This window comes from Macaca thibetana, chromosome 3, assembly GCF_024542745.1.
Source record: "Macaca thibetana thibetana isolate TM-01 chromosome 3, ASM2454274v1, whole genome shotgun sequence".
NCBI lineage: Eukaryota > Metazoa > Chordata > Mammalia > Primates > Cercopithecidae > Macaca > Macaca thibetana.
The window spans coordinates 126,975,278-126,999,002 of NC_065580.1; the positions used below are offsets into that span (position 1 = coordinate 126,975,278).

General features: G+C 46.9%; 2 protein-coding genes across 2 annotated transcripts in view; both read right to left on the minus strand.

The window, feature by feature from the left end:
* The window catches only part of MRPS17 (mitochondrial ribosomal protein S17), a 457,376-nt gene that overhangs the window by 405,116 nt on the left and 28,535 nt on the right, over window positions 1-23,725 (minus strand). The window lies entirely within an intron of this gene.
* LOC126950248 (intraflagellar transport protein 22 homolog) lies at window positions 52-7,537 on the minus strand. Its single transcript, XM_050783535.1, has 4 exons — window positions 7,325-7,537; window positions 4,916-4,992; window positions 3,210-3,412; window positions 52-1,024 (listed from the first exon to the last, which is right to left on the minus strand). The coding sequence occupies exons 1-4, from the start codon at window positions 7,445-7,447 to the stop codon at window positions 894-896; spliced, it is 534 nt and encodes a 177-aa protein (XP_050639492.1). The 5' UTR covers window positions 7,448-7,537; the 3' UTR covers window positions 52-893.

Here is a 23,725-nt window from a genome sequence, read left to right on the forward strand (position 1 = left end):
GATAGATAGATAGATGATTTGGCTCTGTGCCCCCACCTAAATCTCACTTTGAAGTGTAATCCCAATAATCCCCACATGTCAAGGACGGGACCAGTTGGAGGTAATTGAATCATGGGAGAAGCTTTCCCCATGCAGTTCTCGTGATAATGAGTGAGTCTCACAAAATCTGATGGTTTTATAAGCATCGTGCATTTCCCCTGCTTTCACTCTTTTTCTCTCCTGCTGTCCTGTGAAGAGGTGCCGTCTGCCATGATTGTAAGTTTCCTGAGGCCTCCCCAGCCATGTGGAATTGTGAATCAAACCTCTTTTCTTTAACCAGTCTCAGGTATTTCTTCATAGCAGCTTGAGAACAGACTAATACAGGTAGGTAGGTAGGTAGGTAGATAGATAGATAGATAGATAGATAGATAGATAGATAGATAGATAATAGAGAAGATAGATCATACATACATACATACATTGACAGATACATAAATATGACAGATAAATGAGAAAGAGACTGCAACAGCTGGCAAAAATCAACCAACTACCTCTCTCCATCTCTTGTCCTTTTTCTCATGAAGCTCTCCCACTCGCATTTCTCATTCTACCTCTTCTCCTGTAATCTTCTGCTAGGTAGAATTATAACCTGATGAAAACTCCATGAGATAGATTTTAAAGACAGGAAACAATAAGAAGTAGCTAAGAGGGCTGTGTGGCTGCCCGGGTGTCAATCAGAACAAATGAGCCAGCGGGTGGGAAAGCTCTTCCTTTGTAAACAGTCAGGTTCTCACACGTGGGAGGGTGTCAGACCCATTCATAATGCAACGGAGTTTAAGGTGTGAGGGGAGATACAACAGTGGGCAACAGTGACTCACAACCTTACCATGCATTTGAATTACCCAGAGGACTTCTTAACCCACAGATTGTTGAGCTCTACTCCAAGAGTTTCTGCTTCCACAGATCTGGGTAGGGCCTGAAGATTCACATTTCCTGGATAATGCTGATTGTTGCTGGTCCAGGAACTTCACTCGGAGAACTGCTGCTGTAAAATAATTTTTCAAAGGTTGTTTTGGCTATCATGATGATGTTTAATCATGTCTCTTTTAATTAAATCCTATCATTCAGCATATTTGAAAATGAAGGGCCAGGTGCAGTGGCACACGCCTGTAATCCCAGCACTTTGGGAGGTTGAGGCGGTTGGATCACTTGATTTCAGGAGTTCAAGACCAGCCTGGCCAACATGGTGAAACCCTGTCTCCATTAAAAATACAAAAATTAGCCGAGCCTAGTGGCAGATAATTGCCATCCCAGCTACTTGGGAGGCGGTGGCAAGAGAATCGCCTGAACCTGGAAGGTGGAGCTTGCAGTGTGCCAAGATGGCGCCACTGCACTCCAGCCTGGGCAACAGTGTGAGACTCCATCTCAAAAAAAAAAAAAAATAGCATAAGAGAGAGGGAGGGAAATCTGAGACAGACACATAGAGAAGGCAATGTGGGGACCGAGTAGAGATGGCCTTGTAGGCTGGGGTGATGACAGCAGCCACAAAGCAAAGGACAGCAGCCACCAGGGGGCAAGACAGCGATTCTCCCTTGGAGCCTCTGGAGGCCATGTGGCCTTGATGACACTTTAATTTTGGCTCAGTGATGCTGATTCCAGACTGCTGGCCTCCTTAAGTATGAGAGAGTTAATTTCTCCTAATTGATGCCACTAAGTTTGTGGTAATTGGCAACAGCAGCAACAGGAAGCTCATACAGCATCAGCATCAAGTTAGACATAGAGGAGAATCTATGAGTCCTCCATTTTCTTCTCTGCCCATAGGGTCCTTTCTCCTCCCATGGCCTCACCAGGACTACAGCAGTCTCTCCCCTAATCCCCTTTGTCTTCTTCTCTTCCCAGTCCAGCCCCCAAGTTGATGTCAGAAGGGTTTTTCTAAAATGTAGTTCTGGCCACATTAATCTGCAGTGAAAATCTGTCAGTGGCACAGTAATGCCTGTAAGATGAAGCCAAACTCTTTGAGCTGGCCTGAAAGAGCCCCTTGTCTTCTCCCACCACTCCCCTCACCCTCACCCTCACCCATACACATACAGTCATTCCCCTCACAGACTCCCACAGGCACTCAGACTCACACACAAGCACATATTTACTCTCATTCAAGCACACAGTAACACAGTACTTTATTTATTTATTTATTTAGAGATGGAGTCTCCCTCAGTCACCCAGGCTGGAGTGCAATGGCGCGATCTCGGCTCACTGCAACCCCCGCCTCCCAGGTTCAAGCAATTCTCCTGCCTCAGCCTCCCAAGTAGCTGGGACTACAGGCGCGTGCCACCACGCCCGGCTAATTTTTTGTATTTTTAGTACAGACGGGGTTTCGTCATGTTAGCCAGGATGGTCTCGATCTCCTGACCCTGTGATGCGCCTGCCTCGGCCTCCCAAAGTGCTGGGATTATAGGCGTGAGGCACCGCACCAGGCCTTTTTTTTTTTTTTTTTTTTGAGACGGTCTCACTCTGCCAACCAGGATGAGTGCAATGGTGTGATGTGATCTCCGTTCACTGTAACCTCCACCTCCCAGGTTCAAGCAATTCTCCTGGCTCAGAGGATTTCAAGTGTGTGCCACCATGCCCAGCTAATTTTTAAAATATCTTTAGTAGAGATGGGTTTTCACTAATTTGGTCAGGCTGCTCTCGAACTCCTGACCTTAGATTATCCACCTGCCTTGGCCTCCCAAAGTGCTGGGATTATAGGTGTGAGTCACCGTAACTGGCCTTGTCTTTTTTCTTTTTTTCTGAGATGGTGTCTTGCCGTGTCACCCAGACTGAAGTATAGTGGTGAAATAGTTCACTGCAACCTCCACCTCCAGGGTTCAAACAATTCTCCTGCCTTAGCCTCCTGAGTAGCTGGGATTACAGGTGCCTGCCACCATGCCTAGCTAATTTTTGTATTTTCAGTAGAGACAGGGTTTCACCATGTTGGCCAGGCTGCTCTCAAACTCCTGACCTCAGGTGATCCACCTGCCTCGGCCTCCCAAAGTGCTGGGATTACAGGCATGAGCCACTGCACCTGGCCAAACCTGGCAATTCTGACTCACATGGAGAGGGCAACAATTGCCTAGGGTACATAGGTGCTCAGTAACTGGACAGAGCTGCTGGTTTCTAGGACATGGGGCAATATGTAGGTGTCCAAAATGTTCAAGACAAAAGAGGAAGAGAAATTCCAGTTTCCTTACACAGAGACCGGCTTCCTTTATCATCTCCAGAGCCTGGTTTGTGGTGTGCAATTAGCATACACTGTGTGTCCTGTAACGACTGCTGCTGGACAAAGCAGGAATACCACATCTCCATTTCCTTCCGGTGGCTTGGGATGTCAGCACTGAAGACGATCACTACTCTGTGAGCATCCTTCATCAGGGCTGGCCAGCAGGACTCAAACCTGTGAGGAAGAAAAGGAACAAGGGAGAAATTTAGGTTATTCTGGTTTCTAACTGTGGACTTTAAAAAGAATATCTTAGTATTAAAAGTTGGTCCATGACTTCCTTTTTTTTTTTTTTTTTAAGAGACAAGGTCTTGCTCTGTCTCTCAGGCTGTAGTGCAGTTGTGGGATCATAACTCACTGCAGCCTCCAATGTGGGCCCAAGTGGTCCTTCTGCCTCACTCAGCCTCCTGAGTAGCTAGGACTACAGGTGTGCTCCATATCAGGTCAATTTTATTTTTTGTAAAGGCTGATTTCTTCATTTAAAAAAAATTTTATTATTATGATTATTTGACACAAGTGTCTGGCTCTGTTGCCCAGGCTGGAGTGCAGTAGCACGATCTTGACTCACTGAAACCTACATCTCCCAGGTTCAAGCAATTCTCGTGCCTCAGCCTCCTGATGTAGCTGGGATTATAGGTGCATACCACCACACTGGGCTAAGCTTTATATTTTTAGTAGAGACTGGGTTTTCACTATGTTGGCCAGGCTGGTCTCAAACTTCTGAGCTCAGGTGATCTGCCTGCCTCATCCTCCCAAAGTACTGGATTACAGGTGTGTTCCATGGTGCCTGGCCCCTATTTATTTATATATTTATTTTAAAAATGAGATTTCATCATGTTGGACAGGCTGGTCTTGAACGCCTAACCTTAGGTAATCTGCCTGCCTCGGCCTCCAAAAGTGCTGGGATTACAGGCGTGAGCCACCATGCCCGGCCAAGGTTGATGACTGCTAACTGCATCATAGCCTAATCACTAAAGTGTATAAAGCAATGCATGTCAGCAAATAATTTATCAAGCTTCTCATACGTGCCAGGAAACATGCCAGGCCCAACTCCATGATGCCTGGTGGACAGCTGATTTTTTTGTTTTGTTTTGTTTTTTGAGACAGAGCCTCCCTCTATTGCCCAGGCTGGAGTGCAATGGCGCGATCTTGGCTCACTGCAACATCTGCCTCCCGGGTTCATGCAATTCTCCTGCCTCAGCCTCCAAAGTAGCTGGGATTACAGGTGCCCATCACCATGCTGACTAATTTTTTGTATTTTTAGTAGAGACGGGGTTTTGCAATGTTGGCTACGCTGGTCTCGAACTCTTCTCCTCAGGTGATCCACCTGCCTTGGTCTCCTAAAGTGCTGGGATTACAGGCGTGAGCCACCGACCCTGGCCAGGGTCTCACTCTGTCACCCAGGATGGAGTGCTGTGGCACAATCATAGCTCACTGCAGCCTCCAACTCCGGGCTTCAAGTGATCCTCCTGCTTCAGTCTACCATGTAGCTGAGACTACAGACACATGCCAACACACTTGGCTAATGTTTTATTTTTAGTTGAGATGGGGTGTCCCTATATTGCCCAAAGTTCAAGTAATCCTCCTGCTTTGGCCTTCCAGAGCACTGAGATTAGAGGCATGAGCCTCCCTGCCCAGCCAGTTGGGCACTCTTTGGGACACAGATTTGTCAGGGCTCACCTCACTCCTTGGGTTGGGCTGTATTCAGTGATGTCAGAAGATTCTGTCAGAACGTTGGCCAGAACAGTTTTTCCACTCTGTGAAAATGAGAGCAAATAAAGGTCTTTGCTGAAAGGCAGAAAAGAAAACCAAAAAGAGCACCCCAAGAGGTGGCCTGGAATCGGTGTGATGCAGTAGAGGTAACGGGCACCGTGAGATCACTGGGGTGGTTACGACCTCACTCTCCTGCTCTAGGATGGTGGCCACAGCCTGGTCTGGGGCCCAGGGAGCATGGGATTAAGGAGTTCTTTTTTTTTGAGATGGAGTTTCACTCTTGTTGCCCAGGCTGGAGTGCAATGGAGCGATCTTGGCTCACCGCAACTCTGCCTCCTGGGTTCATGCAATTCTCCTGCCTCAGTCTCCTGAGTAGCTGGGATTACAGGCATGTGCCACCACACCCAGCTAATTTTTGTAGTTTTAATAGAGACCGGGTTTCACCATATTAATCAGGTTGATCTGGAACTCCTGACCTCAGGTGATCCACCTGCCTTGGCCTCCCAAAGTGCTAGAATTATAGATATGAGCCCCTGAGCCCGGCCAAGGAGTTTTTAGGTCACACAGAGGATCAAGTCAGCCTAGGGACTCGTGACTAGTTGTCTCACAATCTCACATGGAGCTGCTTCTCCACCTCAATTATATGAGTAATACACATTGCCACATTGCTTTTTTTTTTTTTTTTTTTTTTTGAGACAGGGTCTTACTCTGTTGCCCAGGCTGGAGTGGAGCAACACAATCATAGCTCACCACAGCCTGCATCTACAGGGTTCAAGTGATCCTCCTGCCTCAGGCTCCTGAGCAGCTGGGACTACAGGTGTGCGCCACCATGCCCGGCTAATTTTTGTATTGTAGAGATGCACTTCCCTATCTTGCCCAGGCTGGTCTTGAATGCCTGAGCACAAGTGAGCTCCCCACCTTGGCCTCCCAAAGTGCAGGCAGGCGTTAGCCACTGTGCCTGGCCTAGGACTTAAGACAGTTTCGCTCTTGTTGTCCAGGCTGGAGTGCAATGGTGCGATCTTGGCTCACTGCAACCTGTGCCTCCCGGATTCAAGTGATTCTCCTACCTCAGTTTCCCAAGTAGCTGGGATTACAGGCATGTGCCACCATGCCTGGCTAATTTTTGTAGTTTTAGTAGAGATGGGGTTTCACCATGTTAGGCTGGTCTTGAACTCCTGACCTCAGGTGATCCACCAGCCTCGGCCTCACAAAGTGCTGGGATTACAGGCATGAGCTGCCACACCTGGGCTTTTTACTTTTTATTTATTATTTTTTATTTTTAACGCATTTAGCTTTAGTTCATCTGAGCTTTATTTCTGTGGATGATGTGAAGTATACATGTAGATGTGATTCCCCACTATCACTCCCCCGACACACACATTAATAGCCAAGGGTTGCAGGACCATATAGTAAAAAGCTCAGGCCTCAAGCAATGGCTCACGCCTGTAATCCCAGAACTTTGGGAGGCTGAGGCAGGAGGACTGTTTGAGCCCAGGAGTTGGAGACCAGCCTAGGTACTAAGCAACATAGCGAGATCCTATCTCTACAAATAATTAACAAATTTAGGCCAGGCGCAGCGGCTCATCCCTGTAATCCCAGCACTTTGGGAGGTCGAGGCAGGCGGATCACTTGAGGTCAGGAGTTAGAGACCAGCCTGGTCAACATGGTGAAAACCCATTTCTACAAAAAATACAAAAATTACCTAGGGGTGGTGGTGTGCGCCTGTAATCCCAGCTACTCAGGAGGCTGAGGCAGGAGAATCCCTTGAACCCAGGAGGCAGACGCTGCAATGGGCCAAGATCAAGGCACTGCACTCCAGCCTGGGTGACAGAGCGAGACTCTGTCTCAAAACAAAACAAAACAAAAACAAGAAACTCAGTCGGGCATGGTGGTGCACGCCTGTAGTCCCAGGTACTCAGGAGGCTGAGGCAGGAGGACTGCTTGAGCCCAGGAAAGTCGAGGCTGCAGTGAGCTATGATCACAACACTGCACTCCAGCATAAACGACAGTGAGAGTCCCTGTCTCAAAAGTCCAGACCCACAGACGCATTTATTAGGGGGATATCGGGGGGCAAAGGAAAGAGTCACCAGACTTAGGCTGTGGTTCCAACGATGCCACTCAGTACCTTGGGCCTTCGGGGCTCATTAACACCGGGCTTGCCTCCACTATCTCCTCCGGGCAGTGGCTGGAATCAAGGTCTGAAAGCACGGAATTCACGGAAAGGCCAGGGTCGCCAGCCGGGATGGGCGCGGTGGGCCCGGGTTCCCACCTCCAGGAACAAGGCACAGACCAGAGGGGTGGCGACCTGCGCTCCCCCAGGCCCGGAGACCCGCTTCCCGCTCCCCGCTCCCTCTGCCGCGCCGGGCCGGGCCTCACCTCTAAGGCCCCACGAAGAGGATCTTGGCCTTCAGCATCGCTGTCTGCCGCGGCGTAGTCAGCCGGAGCCCACCAGAGCTGCCGCGTCCGAGCCGAGCACTCCCTGGCCGCTGTCGTTTCCATGGCGACGGCTAGCGACCCGCAGGGGCCTACGGGACTCGGCCACTTCCGGCGCACAGGGCTGAAAGTGGGCGCGTCTGCAACTGGGAGGGCGTCGGAGAGAAGCCACAAAACCCGGGCTGCAGACGCGGTTCTTCCGGGTTGGCCTCTCCATTTCTTTTCTTTTTTGTTTGCTTGTTTGTTTGTTTGTTTTTGTTTTTGTTTTTTTGAGACGGAGTCTCGCTCTGTCGCCCAGGCTGGAGTGCAGTGCATCTCGGCTCACTGCAAGCTCTGCCTCCCAGGTTCAGGCCATTCTCTTGCCTCAGCCTCCCAAGTAGCTGGGAGTACAGGCACCCGCCACCACGCCCGGCTAATTTTTTGTATTTTTAATGGAGAGGGAGTTTCACCGTGTTAGCCAGGATGGTCTCGATCTCCTGACCTCGTGATCCGTCCGCCTCGGCCTCCCAAAGTGCTGGGATTACAGGCGTGAGCCACCGCGCCCGGCCTGGCCTATTTCTTTTAGAGACAGGGTCTCACTCTGTCGCCCAGGCTGGAGTGCAGTGGCGCGATCTCGGCTCACTGCAGCCTCCAACTTCTGGTCTCAAACGATCCTTCTGCCTCAGCCTCCCAAGTAGCTGGCACTACAGGCACGCGCCATCACGCCCGACTACATTTTTAAATGTTTTTATTTGTAAGACTGGATTTTGCTATGTTTCCCAGGCTGTTTTCGAACTCCTGGGCTGAAACGATCCTCCCACCTCCACCTCCCAAAATTCTGGGACTGCAGGCACACTCCACCAGTCTTGGTAGAGACGCGGAAAGCAAGATTCCAGGAGGGGGCGGAATGGCCGTTTCCAAATCTTTGTTCCTCCCAATTATCCCGAGGGCACAGACAGGCCATACAAGTGGCAAGCGGGCCTTGGAACCAGGTTTTGACTCCTTTATCACTGTGGCCGTCCACTTGGGAGCCGATTTATCACAGCCGTGGCCCAGCTTAGAAAAAGTCTGGTTTCTGTAAAAGGATTCACCACTCACTATCACTCCTGTGATCTGGGAGAAACCAAAAATGATGATGACTGGAATCGTTTGGTCAGCGCAGGTGTCTGGAAACATTGCTGCTAAATTCAATCAGTTAGGTCAGTCTGAAAATACGGAGTCAAGTCAGAGTTTCGGGTAAGGCCATGATATTAAATGTCTATGTGCCCAGAGTGCCGGTGCAAAATATGCTAGCCCACAAAAGGGCTGCCATGACAAAAATGCCTCATCAACCCACTATCAAATTTTTAACCTTTGGTAACGTAGTTATATATAGTCTGTATTGAAAAGAACTTCTTGGCTGGCCGCAGTGACCCACGCCTGTAATCCCAGCACTTTGGGAGGCTGAGGTAGGTGGATCACTTGAGGTCAGGAGTTTGAGGCCAGCCTGGCCAACATGGTGAGACCCCATCTCTACTAAAAATACAAAAATTAGTTGTGTGTGGTGACACACACCTGTAATCCCAGCTACTCAGGAGGCTGAGGCAAGAGAATCTCTTGAACCTGGGAGGCAGAGATTGCAGTGAGCCGAGATGGCACCATTGCACTCTAGCTTGGGTGACAGAGCAAGACTCCATCTCTAAATAAATAAATAAATAAATATAACTAACTGCTGAGTGAACAGTAAGGAAGAGTTCTCAATTTCAAGATGTCATTGTTGATTGATTAAATAATCTTTTGTTTTTGTTTGTTCAGAGAGAGTGTCTCACTGTATCACCCAAGCTAGAGTGCAGTGACGAAAATCTCGGCTCACTGCAACCTCCACCTCCCGGGTTTATGCGATTATCGTGCTTCAGCTTCCGAAGTAGCTGGGACCACAGTTGTGCCCGGCTAATTTTTTGTTTGTTTAAGGGATGTGATTTCACCATGTTGCCCAGGCTGGTCTCTAACTCTTGTTCTCAAATGATCTGCCTGCCTTGGCCTCCCAAAGTGCTGTGATTACAGGCACCAGCAACTGCGCTCCTGCTAAATGGAGTAATTAAAAAAAAATTTTGTTTTTTTTTTGAGACTGGGTTTCACTCTGTCACACAGGCTGGAGTTCTGTGGCATGATCTCAGCTCACTGCAGCCTTGACCTTCTGGGCTCAGGGGATCCTTCCACTTCAGCCTCCCAAGTAACTGAGACCACAGGCACACACCACCATCCCTGGATAATTGTTGTATTTTTGGTAGAGATGGGGTTTTGTCGTGTTGGCAAGGCTGGTCTTGAACTCCTGGGCTCAAGTGATCTGCGTGCCTCTGCCTCCCAAAGTGCTAGGATTACAGGCATGAGCCCCCACACCCAGCCTACTGTGCTTTTTTTTTTTTCTTTTGAGAGGGAGTCAAGCTGGAGTGTAATGGTGCAATCTCAGCTCACTGCAACCTCCCCCTCTCCAGTTTATTAAGCGATTCTCCTGCCTCTGCCTCCCAAATAGCCGGGACTACAGGCGCACACCACCATATCCAGCTAATTTTTGTATTTTCAGTAGAGATGGGGTTTCAAAATGTTGGCCAGGATGGTCTCGATCTCCTGACCTCATGATCTGCCTGCCTCGGCCTCCTAAAGTGCTGGGATTACAGGCATGAGCTACCGCACCCGGCCACCATTTCGTTTTAAACTGCCCTTCATGGAAGAACATTTAGCCTTTGGTCTCTTTCTTGATTTATGACAGCTCATGGCTTTCAAGAAAACTACCTATGGATAGGCCGTGTGACTTTTTCTTTTCTTTCTTTTTTCTTTTTTTTTGAGATGGAGTCTCACTCAGTTGTCCAGGGTGGGGTTCAGCGGTGTGATCTCAGTTCACTGCAACCTCCACTTCCTGGGTTCTAGCAATTCTCCTGCCTCAGCCTCCCAAGTAGCTGGGATTAAAGGCACGTACTACCATGCCTGGCTAATTTTTGCCCTTTTTTTAGTAGAGATGTGGTTTCACCACGTTGGCCAGGCTGGTCTTGAACTCCTGGCTTCAGGCAATCTGCCCACCTCAACTTCCCAAAGTGTTTGGGATTATGGGCATGAGTCACTGCACCTGACTTATTAATGTTATTTTCAAGCAAACCTTCAAAAGTTTATTCCAAGGCCTTGCTCTCACAGCAGCAAAGCCTGTCTGTTGCACGGGCTCTTGGTAGCATCTTCCTGTTGGTGGATGTTGTGCAGACCTGGGACAGTAAGGCATGTTAACCTCGAGGACATCGAACCTGGCTGGCCTGACTGTTGGGTCTCCCTCCCAGGACACGGCGAGCCATGGGTGGGGCAGTGCCTTTCAAAGCTGCTCTGACGGAGCGCTTAGCCCTCATCCAGCCCTCCAGGGAGCTGGTGCAGAGAATCATAGCAGAGCACCCCCCACACCTGACCCCCGGAATAAGGTAAGAGGAGCCCCTGCTCCAGGTGTATTTCAGCACCAGTGTTGGGGGGCACATTCTCCTGAGAGCATCTAACTATTCCTTTAGAGCGCCCTCTGGGTGGTTTATTTTCATTTTCATTTTTAAATTTTATTATTATTTTTAAAATATTTATTTATTTATTTATCTACCTATTTTTTGAGGCAGAGTCTCGCTCTGTCACCCAGGCTGGAGTGCAATGGTGTGATCTTGGCTCACTGCAACTTCCACCTCCGGGGTTCAAGCAATTCTCCTGCCTCAGCCTCCCAAGTAATTGGGATTTCAGGCGCCCACCACCATGCCAGGCATGGTGGTGGGCACCTGTAATCTGAGATACTTGGAAGACTGAGGGAGGAGAATCGCTGGAACCTGGGAGGTGGAGGTCGTAGTCAGCCAAGATTGCACCACTGCACTCCAGCCTGGGTGACAGAGCAAGACTCTGTCTCAAAAATAAAAAACAAAAATTAGCCGGGCATTGTGGTGCATGCCTGTAATCCAAGCTACTCAGGAGGCTAAGGCAGCAGGAGAATCACTTGAACCCAGGAGGCAGAGGTTGCAGTGAGCCAAGATTGTGCCATTGCACTGCAGCCGGGGCAACAGAGGGAGACTGTATCTAAAAAAAAAATGAAGAAAGAAAGAAAGAAAGAGAGAGAGAGAGAGAGAGAGAGAGAGAGAGAGAGAGAGAGAAAGAAAGAGAAAGAAAGAAAGAAAGAAAGAAAGAAAGAAAGAAAGAAAGAAAGAAAGAAAGAAAGAAAGAAAGAAAGAAAGAAAGAAAGAAAGAAAGAGAAAGAAAAGCATATATAAAACATTAACTGTCCAGGCAATATACCTTGTCAAATATACCTCAGGAAAATGCATTCAGAAGAAGAAAATATATCTTAGTTTCCTCTTCATGTTTTTTTTTTTTTTTTTTTTTCTTTTTGTGTTACTCAGTGTTTGATATTTTGCATTTTATTTTTTCAGGGAGCTGGTAAGTCGCCTACGAGAGCGAAATGTTCAGGTTTTCCTAATATCTGGTGGCTTTAGGAGTATTGTAGAGCATGTTGCTTCAAAGCTCAGTATCCCAGCAACCAATGTATTTGCCAATAGGCTGAAATTCTACTTTAACAGTAAGACGTTAATGGTAACACGTTCCCTTTCTTAGCAGTTCTATTATTCAGTATTCTGGGTAATGTCTGTTGGAATGCAACTTAAACAGTCACATCAGAGTTAAATATTGAGATAAATGGTCCTCTTAATTGATGTCTTTTGCCCTTTGGTACCCTTTGCTCAGCAAAATAGACTTAGGTCATCACCTGTCCTAGCTTTATTATCTATAACATCACCTGTCTGTACATAAATGTGTGCATTTCATGAAACATTAATTCCTACATAGCCCCTATGACTTACTTTGCTATATGTTATATTTCAACTTTATGGGAGCTTCTATGCATTTGAAGCAATTTAGACTCAAGAAGGAGACTTTTGGCTGGGCACGGTGGCTCACGCCTGTAATCCCAGCACTTTGGGAGTGTGAGGTGGGAGGATTACTTGAGGTCAGGAGTTTGAGACCAGCCTGGCCAACATGGTGAAACCCCAACTCTGCTTAAAAAAAAATACAAAAATTAACTGAGCATGGTGGTACATACCTGTAGTCCCAGCTACTTAGGAGACTGAGGCAGGAGAATCACTTGAAGCTGGAAGGCAGAGGCTCCAGTTAGCCTAGATCACGCCACTGCACTTCCAGCCTTGGTGACAGAGTGAAACTCTGTCTTAAAAAAAAAAAAAAAGACAGAGATTTTAGAAGAAAGACTTTTGTTAATGGATTACTGAATTACAGCTGCTCTTGGGGAAGCCTCTTGTCCCCTCTCTGGTCCATAGCAGTGCCACAGCTGTTATAATATCTGAGATCTCCAGTTATATCAAGAAGTGACTGATAGTAATATTCCTTTTTTTTTTTTTTCTTTTTTGGATACAGGGTCTCACTCTGTTGCTCCGGCTGCTGTGCAATGGCTCGATCTCGGCTCACTGCAACCTCTGCCGCCCGGGGTTCAAGCGATTCTCCTGCCTCAACCTCCCAAGTAGCTGGGATTAAAGGTGCCCATCCCTACGCCTGGCTAATTTTTGTATTTTTTTAGTAGAGTCGGGGTTTCACCATGTTCGTCAGGTTGATCTCGAACTCCTGACCTCAGGTGATCCATGCACCTCAGCCTCCCAAAGTGCTGGGATTACAGGTGTGAGCCACTGCGCCCAGCAAACAGGGCTGATACTATAAAACCAAATGAAAAAAGAAGTCAAGAATGAGTATGGTAATTACTGTAAGAATAGAAATAATTGATAAAAAAATAAGCTGGAATTTCCTCTAGGTGCGATTATATGTTAACATTTTAAATTTAATATACTAAGGCCGGGCATGGTGGCCTCCCAAAGTGCTGGGATAAAGGCATGTGTCACCACGCCCAGAGTTTTTTTTTTTTTTCAAAACGAAGTCTCGCTCTGTCGTTCAAGCTGGAGCGCAGCAGCACAATCTCGGCTCACGTCATACAGGTGCATGTCACCACAGGCCGACTGATTTTTCTATTTTTAGTAGAGACAAGGTTTTGCCATATTGTCAGGCTGGTCTCAAACTCACAACCTCCATTGATCCACCGACCTTGGCCTCCCAAAGTGCTGGGATTACAGGCATGAGCCATCGCACCTGGCAAAACTTGAATTTATTTATTTATTTATTTTTCTTAGAGGGAGTCTCACTCTATCACCCAGGCTGGAGTGCAGGGGCATGATCTCGACTCATTGTAACTTCTACTCCCCTGGTTCAAGTGATTCTCCTGCCTCAGCCTCCTGAGTAGCTGGGATTACAGGCACCTGCCACTGCACCCGGCTAATTTTTGTATTTTTAGTAGAGATGGGGTTTCACCATCTTGGCCAGGCTGGTCTTGAACTCCTGACCTCGTGACCCACCTGCCTCGGCCTCCCAAAGTGCTGGAATTACAGGTGTGAGCCACCATGCCCAGTCAGTTGAATTTTTAAATAAATAAAACTGAAAAAATGTTTGATCTGTTTAGGGGATACAGGTACAGGTTTTCTATGTGCATATGTTGTGGAGTGCTGAGGTCTGGGCTTTGAGTGTAGCCGTGATTCAGATAGTGAACATTGTACTCAACAGGAAAATTTTCACCCCTCGCCCTCTTTTCATTCTCCCATCTGTTGGAGTCTCCAATATCTGTTGTTCCCCATGTCTATCTATTGTTTAACTCCCATGCATGAGAACATTCAGTATTTGATTTTGTTTCTGAGTTACGTCACTGAGGATAATGGCCTCCAGTTCTATCCACGGTACTGCAAAAAACATGATTTCATTCTTTACGTGGTTGAGTCGTGTTCCACGGTGTACATATACCACATTTTCTTTATCCAGTCACCCATTGATGGACACTTAGGTTGATTCCACATTTTTGCTACTATGAATAGGGCTGTGATAAACCTATGAGTACAGGTACTTTTTTAAAATTATTTTTTGAAATGGAGTTTTGCTCTTGTCACCCAGGCTGGAGTGCAATGGCGTGATCTCGGCTCACTGCAACCTCCACCTCCCAGGTTCAAGCGATTCTCCTGTCTCAGCCTCCCGAGTAGCTGGGACTGCAGGCGGGTACCACTATGCCCGGCTAAATTTTGTATGTTTAGTAGAGATGGGGATATTGGTCAGGCTGGTCTCGAACTCCTGACCTCAGGTGATCCTCCCGCCTCAGTCTCCCAAAGTGCTGGGATTACAGGTGAGTACAGGTCTGCCTGCCTCAGCCTCCCAAAGTGCTGGGATTACAAGCATGAGCCTGTAATCTTTTTGATGTATTGACTTCTTTCCCTTTGGGTAGATACCCAGTAGTGAGATTGCTGGTTGTAACGGCAGTTCTATTGTTATTTCTTTGAGAAATCTCTATACTGTTTTCTGTAATGGTTGTAATAATTTACATTCCCACCAATAGTGTATAAGCATTACCTTTTCTCTTCATCCTCACCAGTATCTGTGGTTTTCTGACTTAAATTTTATATTTATTTTTTATTTTTATAGAGATGCAGGCCTCTCTTGCCCAGGCTGGTCCCGAACTCCTGACCTCAAGTGATCTGCCCACCTCAGCCTCCCAAAGTGCGGAATTATAGGTGTAAACCACTACACCTGACTGTTTTCTGACATTTTAGTAATAGCATATGCTGGGTGCGGTGGCTCACACCTGTAATCCCTGCAATTTGGGAGGCCGAGGCAGATGAATCACTTGAGGTCAGGAGTTTGAGACCAGCCTGGCCAACACAATGAAACCCCATCTCTACTAAAAGTGCAAAATTTAGCTGGGCTTGATGGCAGGAGCCTGTAATCCCAGCTCCTCAGCAGGCGGAGGCAGGAGAATCACTTGAACCCGGGAGGCGGAAGTTGCAGTGAATTGAGTTTGTACCACTGCACTCCAGCCTGGGTGACAGAGCAAGACATAATAATAATAATAGTAATAATAATAATAATAATAATAATAGAGTGTGCTGTTCTTCAACATGACCTTAACATTGCTCCCATGGTGAGGTCAGGTCTGTTCTCCTTCCCCTTGAATTCAAGAAGGTCTGTGACTGGCAGAAGTGATTCCAGGTGAGTCATAAAAGGGGATACCATTTCTCCGTGGTCTTCGTGGGATGCTTGCTCTTTGAACCCAGTCACCATGCTGTGAGGAAGCCCAGATCACAGGGAGAGGCCACATTTTGATGTTCTAATCAACAGTCCCAGCACAGGTTTCAGATGACAGCCAACATCAGTTGCCGGACATGGGACTAAAGAAGGCTTTGCGAAGACTCCAGCCCCAGCCACTGCAACAGCGTGAGAGACCCTGAGTGAAAATCACCTACCTGAACCCATCAACTCCCAGAACCATGAAAAAAAAATCTTTTTTTTTTTTTTTTTAAAACGGAGTTTCACTCTTGTTGCCCAGGATGGGGTGCAATGGTGTGATCTCGGTTCACCTCAACCTCCGCCTCCTGGGTTCAAGTGATTCTCCTGCCTCAGCCTCCTGAGTAGCTGCGATTACAGGCGTGTGCCACCATGCCCAGCTAATTTTGTATTTTCAATAGAGATGGGGTTTCTCCATGTTGATCAGGCTGGTCTAGAACTCCCAACCTCAGGTAATCCGCCTGCCTTGGTCTCCTAAAGTGCCGAGATTACAGGTGTGAGCCACAGCGCCCGGCAAGATTGTTATTTTAAGCACCTGAAGTTTTGGGGTTATGTATTATGCCGTAAGAGTAACTTAAACATCCTCCATTTCCTCTAGCTTTTCGAATCTCTTACTCACCAAACCTAGTCTCTCTCTGAAGACCTGCTCTGTTTTAATCAACGTTTTCCCCATAGACCCAGTGAGAGATAGGTTGGGTTATCTTCCTACTCTTCATGGCTGCTCAGAGACTCTTTCTTTTTCTTCTTCTATTTCTTCTTCCCTTTCCTCCTCCTCCTCCTCCTCCTCCTTCTTTTTCTCCTTCTTCTACCTCTTCCTCTTCCTCCTTCTCCTCCTTTTCCTTCTTCCTGTTCCTCCTCCTCCTCCTTCTTCCTCTTCTTCCTCTTCCTCCTCCTCCTCCTCTTGTTCTTAGACAGGGTCTCACCTCCCAAGGCTCAAGCGATTCTCCCACCTCAGCCTCCTGAGTAGCTGAGACCACAGGTGCATGCCACTTTACCTGATTGCTTTCTTTTTATTTTTTGTGGAGATGGGGTTCACTATGTCGCTCAGGCCAGCTTCAACTTCCTGGGCTCAAGTGATCCTCCTGCCTCGGCCTCCCAGAGTGTTGGGATTACAGGTATAAAGCACTGTGCCCAGCCTCATTTTTCATCTTCTTTAGCTAACCTAAGTGTCTCTGTGTTCTCCAGCATTCTATTCCCTTGAATACTCGATCTCCTGTGTGGCTGCTGCAAGTCCTGGGATCCTTTTAGGATTCCCTCTCCAAGGCCCACTCATAAAGTGGTGAGTTAATTTGCCCACAGTCCACAGTCCACATTACAGCCAACAGCAAAGCCAAACACCAGCCATGCCTGGATCTCCCTTCATACCACATTCATCCTTATCTTGCTTACATTTTCTTCACTATGCGAGGATAAGAACATTTTTGACCTAATCAATGTGCATGTGCTCTGTTCAAAGTAAAACACATAATAAATAACCCTGGCCAAGATGCTCGCTTCCTGGTGGGTCTGTGTGTTAAAAGCAGTTGTCTTCAAATCTAACTCCTATGAATGTTTATACTTCTGTTTATTCTAAAACTCCCTAATTAGAGACTTCCCAGTATCTTCCAATTCCTCAACAAGTCACAGGGAGCCCAGGAATAAATTATTCAAAAATAATTAGCAAAAGGCTTTACCTTGTTTTATCATTTAGTTGGTGATCTTTTCCAATTTAATTAGTCTCACTGATACAGAAAATATTTTTAGAAGAAGTTCGTTTGGGTTAAAAAGAAGGTTCTTTCTAGCTGAAGAAGAAGAAAGAGAGGGAGGGGGAGGAGAAAAAAAGAACAAGGTCCATTTTAGAAACTTTTTTTTTTTTTTTTTTTTTGAGATGGAGTTTCACTTCTGTCACCAAGGCTGGAGTACAATGACGTAATCTTGGCTCACTGCAACCTCTGCCTCCTGGGTTCAAGCAATTCTCCTGCCTTAGCGTCCCGGGTAGCTGGAATTACAGTTACCCACCACGACGCCAGCTAATTTTTTTATATTTTTAGTGGAGGCGGGATTTTGCCATGTTGAACAGCTGGTCTCAAACTCCTGACCTCAGGTGATCCGCCCGCCTTGGCTGCTCAAAGTGCTGAGATTATAGGCGTGAGCCACCGCACCCAGCCCATTTTAGGAAGCTTTTAGCCATGAGTAGAACGTGGCGCAAGGAAAACTTTCTCTTTTATATTAGAAATATGTTTTGACTGGGCACAATGGCTCCTGCCTGTAATCCCAGTAATATGGGAGGCTGAGGCAGGCAGATCACCTGAGGTCAGGGTTTCGAGACCAGCTTGGCCAACATGGTGAAACCCCATCTCTACTAAAAATAACAAAAATTAGCATGGTGGTGGGTGCCTGTAATTGCAGCTACTCGGGAGGCTGAGGCAGGAGAATTGCTTGAACCTGGGAGGCAGAGGTTGTAGTGTGCCAAGATTGCACCATTGCACTCCAGCCTGGGTGACAGAGAGATACTCCATCTCAAATATCTATATATTTATATCTCTATATCTCTATATCTATCTATCTATCTATCTGTCTATCTATCTATATATATATATTTCACACAAGCACATTTAATGCAGGCTAATTGGCCAGGCGCAGTGGCTCACACCTGTAATCCTAGCACTTTGGGGGGCCGAGGCAGATGGAGGCTGAGGTTGGGAGTTCGAGACCAGCCTGACCAACAAGGAGAAATCCTGTCTCTACTAAAAATACAAAATTAGCTGGGCATGGTGGCACATGCCTGTAATCCCAGCTACTCAGGAAGGGTGAGGCAGGAGAATTTCTTGAACCCAGGAGACGGAGGTTGCAGTGAGCCAAGATCATACCATTGCACTCCAGCTTGGGCTATAAGAGTGAAACTCTCTCTCTCTCTCTCTCACACACACACACACACACACACACACAAAGCAGGCAAATTTTGAGCATCAGAGAAATTGGTCTGGATTAAGTCCAGAGACGCAGTGTTGTGTTGGTTACAAGAATAGTTTGGAATTCCAACTCTACCATGTTAGTAACTGCCTGGCCTAGGAAGATACGTAACCCTGCTTTGCCTCAGTATCTTCTCCATAAAATGGGGATGGCAGTAGTACAGTGGTCCATGCCTCAGAGGGTTTGAGGAGGTTCAGTTACATGGTGGCGGGCACATAGTTAATGCTCATTAAATGCTATAGCTATTATCTTCATTGTTGTATCTATGGGTGAGAGAAAAATGCAACACTGGATCAGATTAAATTCTTCCAGAACCAATAGCTTAAAATAAACTGCTATTCAAAAACTAAAATTAGCATATTGGGTTAAGGCTATCCAAAATTTAACTGATCTATATTCTAGTAATTCCACAAAACAGATAAATGTGTGTAGTTACTTAGAACATTTAACAACTGCATTTAGATGTAGATTCTTGGCTGGGCATGGTGACTCACACCTCTAATCCCAGAACTTTGGGAGGCCAAGGTGGGTGCATCTCCTGAGGTCAGGAGTTCGAGACCAACCTGGCCAACATGGTAAAACGCTGTCTCTACTAAAAATAGAAAAATTAATCAGGCATGTTTTCGGGCACCTGTAATCCCACCTACTCAGGAGGCTGAGGCTAGAGAATCGCTTGAACCCAGGTGGTAGAGGTTGCAGTGAGCTGAGATCACGCCTCTGCACTCCAGCCAGGGCGACAGAGTGGGACTCCATCTCAAAAAAAGCAAAAAAACTTAAAAAATAAATAAACAAATGTAGATTCTTGGGCTTTGTTTTATACATGATCCCCACCAGCAGAGAGACCTAAGAATGTGTTTGATTTTTGTTTTGTTTTGTTTTGTTTTGAGACAGAGTCTCGCTCTGTCACCAGGCTGGAATGCAGAGGCACGATCTCGGCTCACTGCAACCTCTGCCTTTTGGGTTTAAGCGATTCTCCTGCCTCAGCCTCCCAAGTAGCTGGAATTACAGGCACGTGCCACCATACCCAGGTAATTTATTTCTTTCTCTCCTTCCTTCCTTCCTTCCTTCCTTCCTTCCTTCCTTCCTTCCTTCCTTCCTTCCTTCCTTCTTTCTTGTATGTTTAGTAAAGATGGGGTTTCAGCTTGTTGGCCAGGATGGTCTCGATCTCCTGACCTCATGATCCACCCGCCTCAGCCTCTCAAAGTGCTGGGATTACAGGCATGAGCCACTACGCCCAGCTCAAGAATGCGTATGTTTATCAAGCCCTCTAGTGACCTTTATGATCAGGAAGACTCAGGTAATAATATTGATTGAAGGGTTGGTGAGTGCATATTTTCTAGGTTAAAATGATATTAGACATAGAGAGCAAAGTTGTTAAAAGTTAGATATACAGAGATTTAGACATTCAGAAATTTAGATTCAGAGCACTGGGAGACACTCATAAATCTGCATTTTTGGCCTGGCATGGTGGCTCACGCCTATAATCCCAGCACTTTGGGAGGCTGAGGCAGGTGGATCATGAGGTCTGGAGTTTCAGACCAGCCTGACCAATGTGGTGAAATCCTGTCTCTACTATAAAAATCTAGGCGGAGGCCACCATAGCCCCACAGCTCATGTACTCTGCACATGTGCTGAGTTAGCACTGTGTGGATGCCGCCATGGTTTATGATCCTGTATCTTCTGGAGTGATGGCTGGACCCACTTAAGCTATTGAGGTTGGTTGTATTCATGCATTTTCATGCTGCTAATAAAGACATCCCTGAGACTAGGTAATTTATAAAGGAAAGAGGTTTAATGGACTCTCTGTTCAGCATGACTGGGGAGGCCTCACAATTGTGACAGAAGACAAAGGAAGACCAAAGGCACATCTTACATGGCAGCATGCAAGAAAGCGTGTGCAGGGGAACTGCCCTTATATAAAACCATCATATCTCATGAGACTTATTCACTAATTCACTACCAAGAGAACAGCAGTGGAAAAACCCACTCCCATGATTCAGTTACCTCCTACTGGGTCCCTCCCACAACATGTGGGGATTATGGGAGCTAAAATTCAAGATGAGATTTGGTTGGGAAACAATCAAACCATATCATTGGTTTTTCCCCAGGTTCCCCCATATAAGTCAGTGGATGCAGATGGATACTTGTGACAAAGGGCACCATTGAGGTCCAAAAACAATACACTGAAGTCCCAGTTCCTGCCCTGCCAGGATACACTGTCCCACCTGCCAGGACCTCCCCTCAACCACCTCCTGTTCAGGAGGTGCCCATATATTCAAGAGAGTTTTCATAATTTTATTTATTTGTTTTGAGAAAGAGTCTTGCTCTGTTGCCCAGGCTGGAGTGCAGTGACATGATCTCCGCTCACTGCAACCTCCACCTCTGAGTTCAAGCAATTCTCATGCCTCAACCTCCTGAGTAACTGGGATTACAGGTGCACGCCACCATGCCCAGCTAATATTTTGTATTTTTAGTAGAGATCAGGTTTTGCCATGTTGGCCAGGCTGGTCTCGAACTCCTGACCTTGAGTGATCTGCCCCCCTCAGACTCCCAAAGTGCTGGGATTACAGGCGTGAACCACTGTTCCCTGCTAGTTTTCATAATTTTCTTTACTTCCCCTGTAATGGAAAAACTGGCTTCAGAGAAAGCCATCCTGGAGAGGTGAGGTGGCTCCACCAGGAACAGGTTTCAATCAGGTGTTTTGGAGGCAGTGATGCGTGTGCACCCTGGTGAGAAGGAGCGTGGCATGAACATCAGGAACCAGACTTTACCCGAGAGGAGAGGCCACAGGTAGAGCCGAAGGAGCAGTTCTCACAAGCGATCCTGTGGGCACTGGGGCCACACCACGTACCTTGGTGCACGAATGTCAGTGTGACTCATGCAGAGTGGGGTAGAGGACTCAGGATGTTAAAAGCATCAAGGAATCCAGGGGAGAGCCACCGCACCCAATTTTACTTTCACCCACAGGCTGATGCAGCCCAAGGAAAGGTTACTCCATAACAACCTCAATTCTGCACAGAGAACCTGTTTGCCAGGCCCTTGCCACAGGCTATAATCTCAAAATGGGGGCCATCAAGGCTTGTTAGAATACCTGGGACTGAGAGGAAAATAGTTTTTGTTTGTTTGTTTGTTTGTTTTTTTTGTTTTTTGTTTTTTGATACAAGGTCTTGCTCTGTCACCCAGGCGGAAGTGTAGTGGTATGATCATAGCTCACTGCAGCCTCTATCTCCCAGGCTCAAACCATCCTCCTACCTCAGGCCCCCAAGTGGCCAGAACCACAGGTGCACACCACCATGCCCAGCTAAGAAAATAATTTAAATATTTTATTTATCTATTTATTGACACAGAGTCCTGCTCTGTCATCCAGGCTGGAGTGCAGTGACACAATCTCAGCTCACTGCAACCTCCATATCCTGGGTTCAAGAGATTCTCCTGCCTCAGCCTCCCAAGTAGCTGGTATTACAGTCATGTGCCACCATGCCCAGCTAATTTTTGTATTTTCGGTAGAGACATGGTTTCACCATGTTGGCCAGGCTGGTCTCGAACTCCTGACCTCAGGTAATCCGCCTGCCTTGGCCTCTCAAAGTGCTAGCATTAAAGGCATGAGCCACTGCACCCAGCCTAATTTAAACATTTAAAAATCTTGTTTACATTTTGAAATAAAATCTAAATTTAGTTTTTAAAAAAACTCTGTCCAGGTTGTGATGACTCACATTTGTAACTTAAGCACTTTGGGAGGCTGAGGTGGGAGGATCGCCCAGGAGTTCAAGATCTGCCTGGACAACATAGGGATACCCACTATCTCTAAAAAAATAATAATACAAAAATTAGCTGGGTGTGGTGGCGGGCACCTGTGATCCCAGCTACTTTGGAGGCTGAGGCAGAAGGATTGCTTGAGCCTGGAAGGTCAAGGTTGCAGTGAGCTGATATTGCACAACTGCACTCCAGCCTGGGCAACAGAGTGAGACCTTGACTCAAAAAGAAAAAAAAATAGTGCTTAGTGCCACATGCCAAGAACCACAATAACAGCAAGTCAGAAGGGTGTTGAGTCAGGGCCCACCAAGAGCTGGCAGGGAATCTGACCCTGGGGACCCTGCCCTTTTCCAGAAGGGGGAGGTGCAGAGAAGCTCATAAGGATCACACCTTCTCACCTTGGCCCCGAACCCACTCACATCAGCAGCTCTCTGCACAGCCAACCAGACAGCTCGCACCAATACATTAAACCTTCTTATTTCTTGCCGGCACCATGGTTCACACCTGTAATCCCAGCACTTTGGGAGGCTGAAGTGAGATCACTTGAGGCCAGAAGTTCAAGACCAGCCTAGACAACATAGTGAGACCCTGCCTGTACAGAAAATTAGGTGGGAGTGCTGGCATGTGCCTGTGGTCTCAGTAACTCGGGAAGCTGAGGCCAGAGGATCTCTTGACCTCAGGAGTTTGAGGCTATAGTGAACCATTGTACCACTGCACTGCAGCCTGGAGGACAAAGCAAGACCTTGTCTTATAAAAAAAAAACAAAAAAGAAGCAAGCCAGCAGGTCTAATCCAGACTTAAGAGGAGGGTATCGGCCAGGCATGGTGGCTCATGCCTGTGATCCCAGCACTTTGGGAGGCCGAGGTTGGAGAATCACATGATATCAGGAGTTGAAGACCAGCCTGGCCAAATGGTGAAGCCCCATCTCTATTAAAAATACAAAACTTAGCTGGGCGTGGTGGCACACAGCAGTAATCCCAGCTACTCAGGAGGCTGAGGCATAAGAATTGCTTGAACCTGGAAGATGGAGGTGACAGTGAGCCGAGATCACACCACTGCACTCCAACCTGGGTGACAAAGCAAGATTCCGTCTCAAAAAAAAAAAAAGAAAAAGAAAAGGCCCTTCAAATTGAGCCATCTGCACGATGCCTGAATTCCTGCTACAGCCCCAGTTGACTGGCTTTTCATTCTATGTCTGCACAGGAACAGGCTAGAAATGGTATCCTAGTTGCATTGCAATGAAAAATGTCTAGCCTGTAACATTCACTATTTCTTACAGGCACCTATACCCTGTGGAAAGGGTGAAAAGCTCAGAAGATTCTATTGTCTATTTGATTTTATTTATTTATTTTTGAGGCAGAGTCTTGCCTTGTCATCCCGGTTGGAGTGCAGTGGCACGATCATAGCTCACTGCAGCCTCAAACTTTTGGGCTCAAGTAGTTCTGCCTCAGCCTCCCAAGTAGCTAGGACTACAAATTTGTGCCACCACACCCAGCTTTTTTTTTTTTTTTTTTTTTT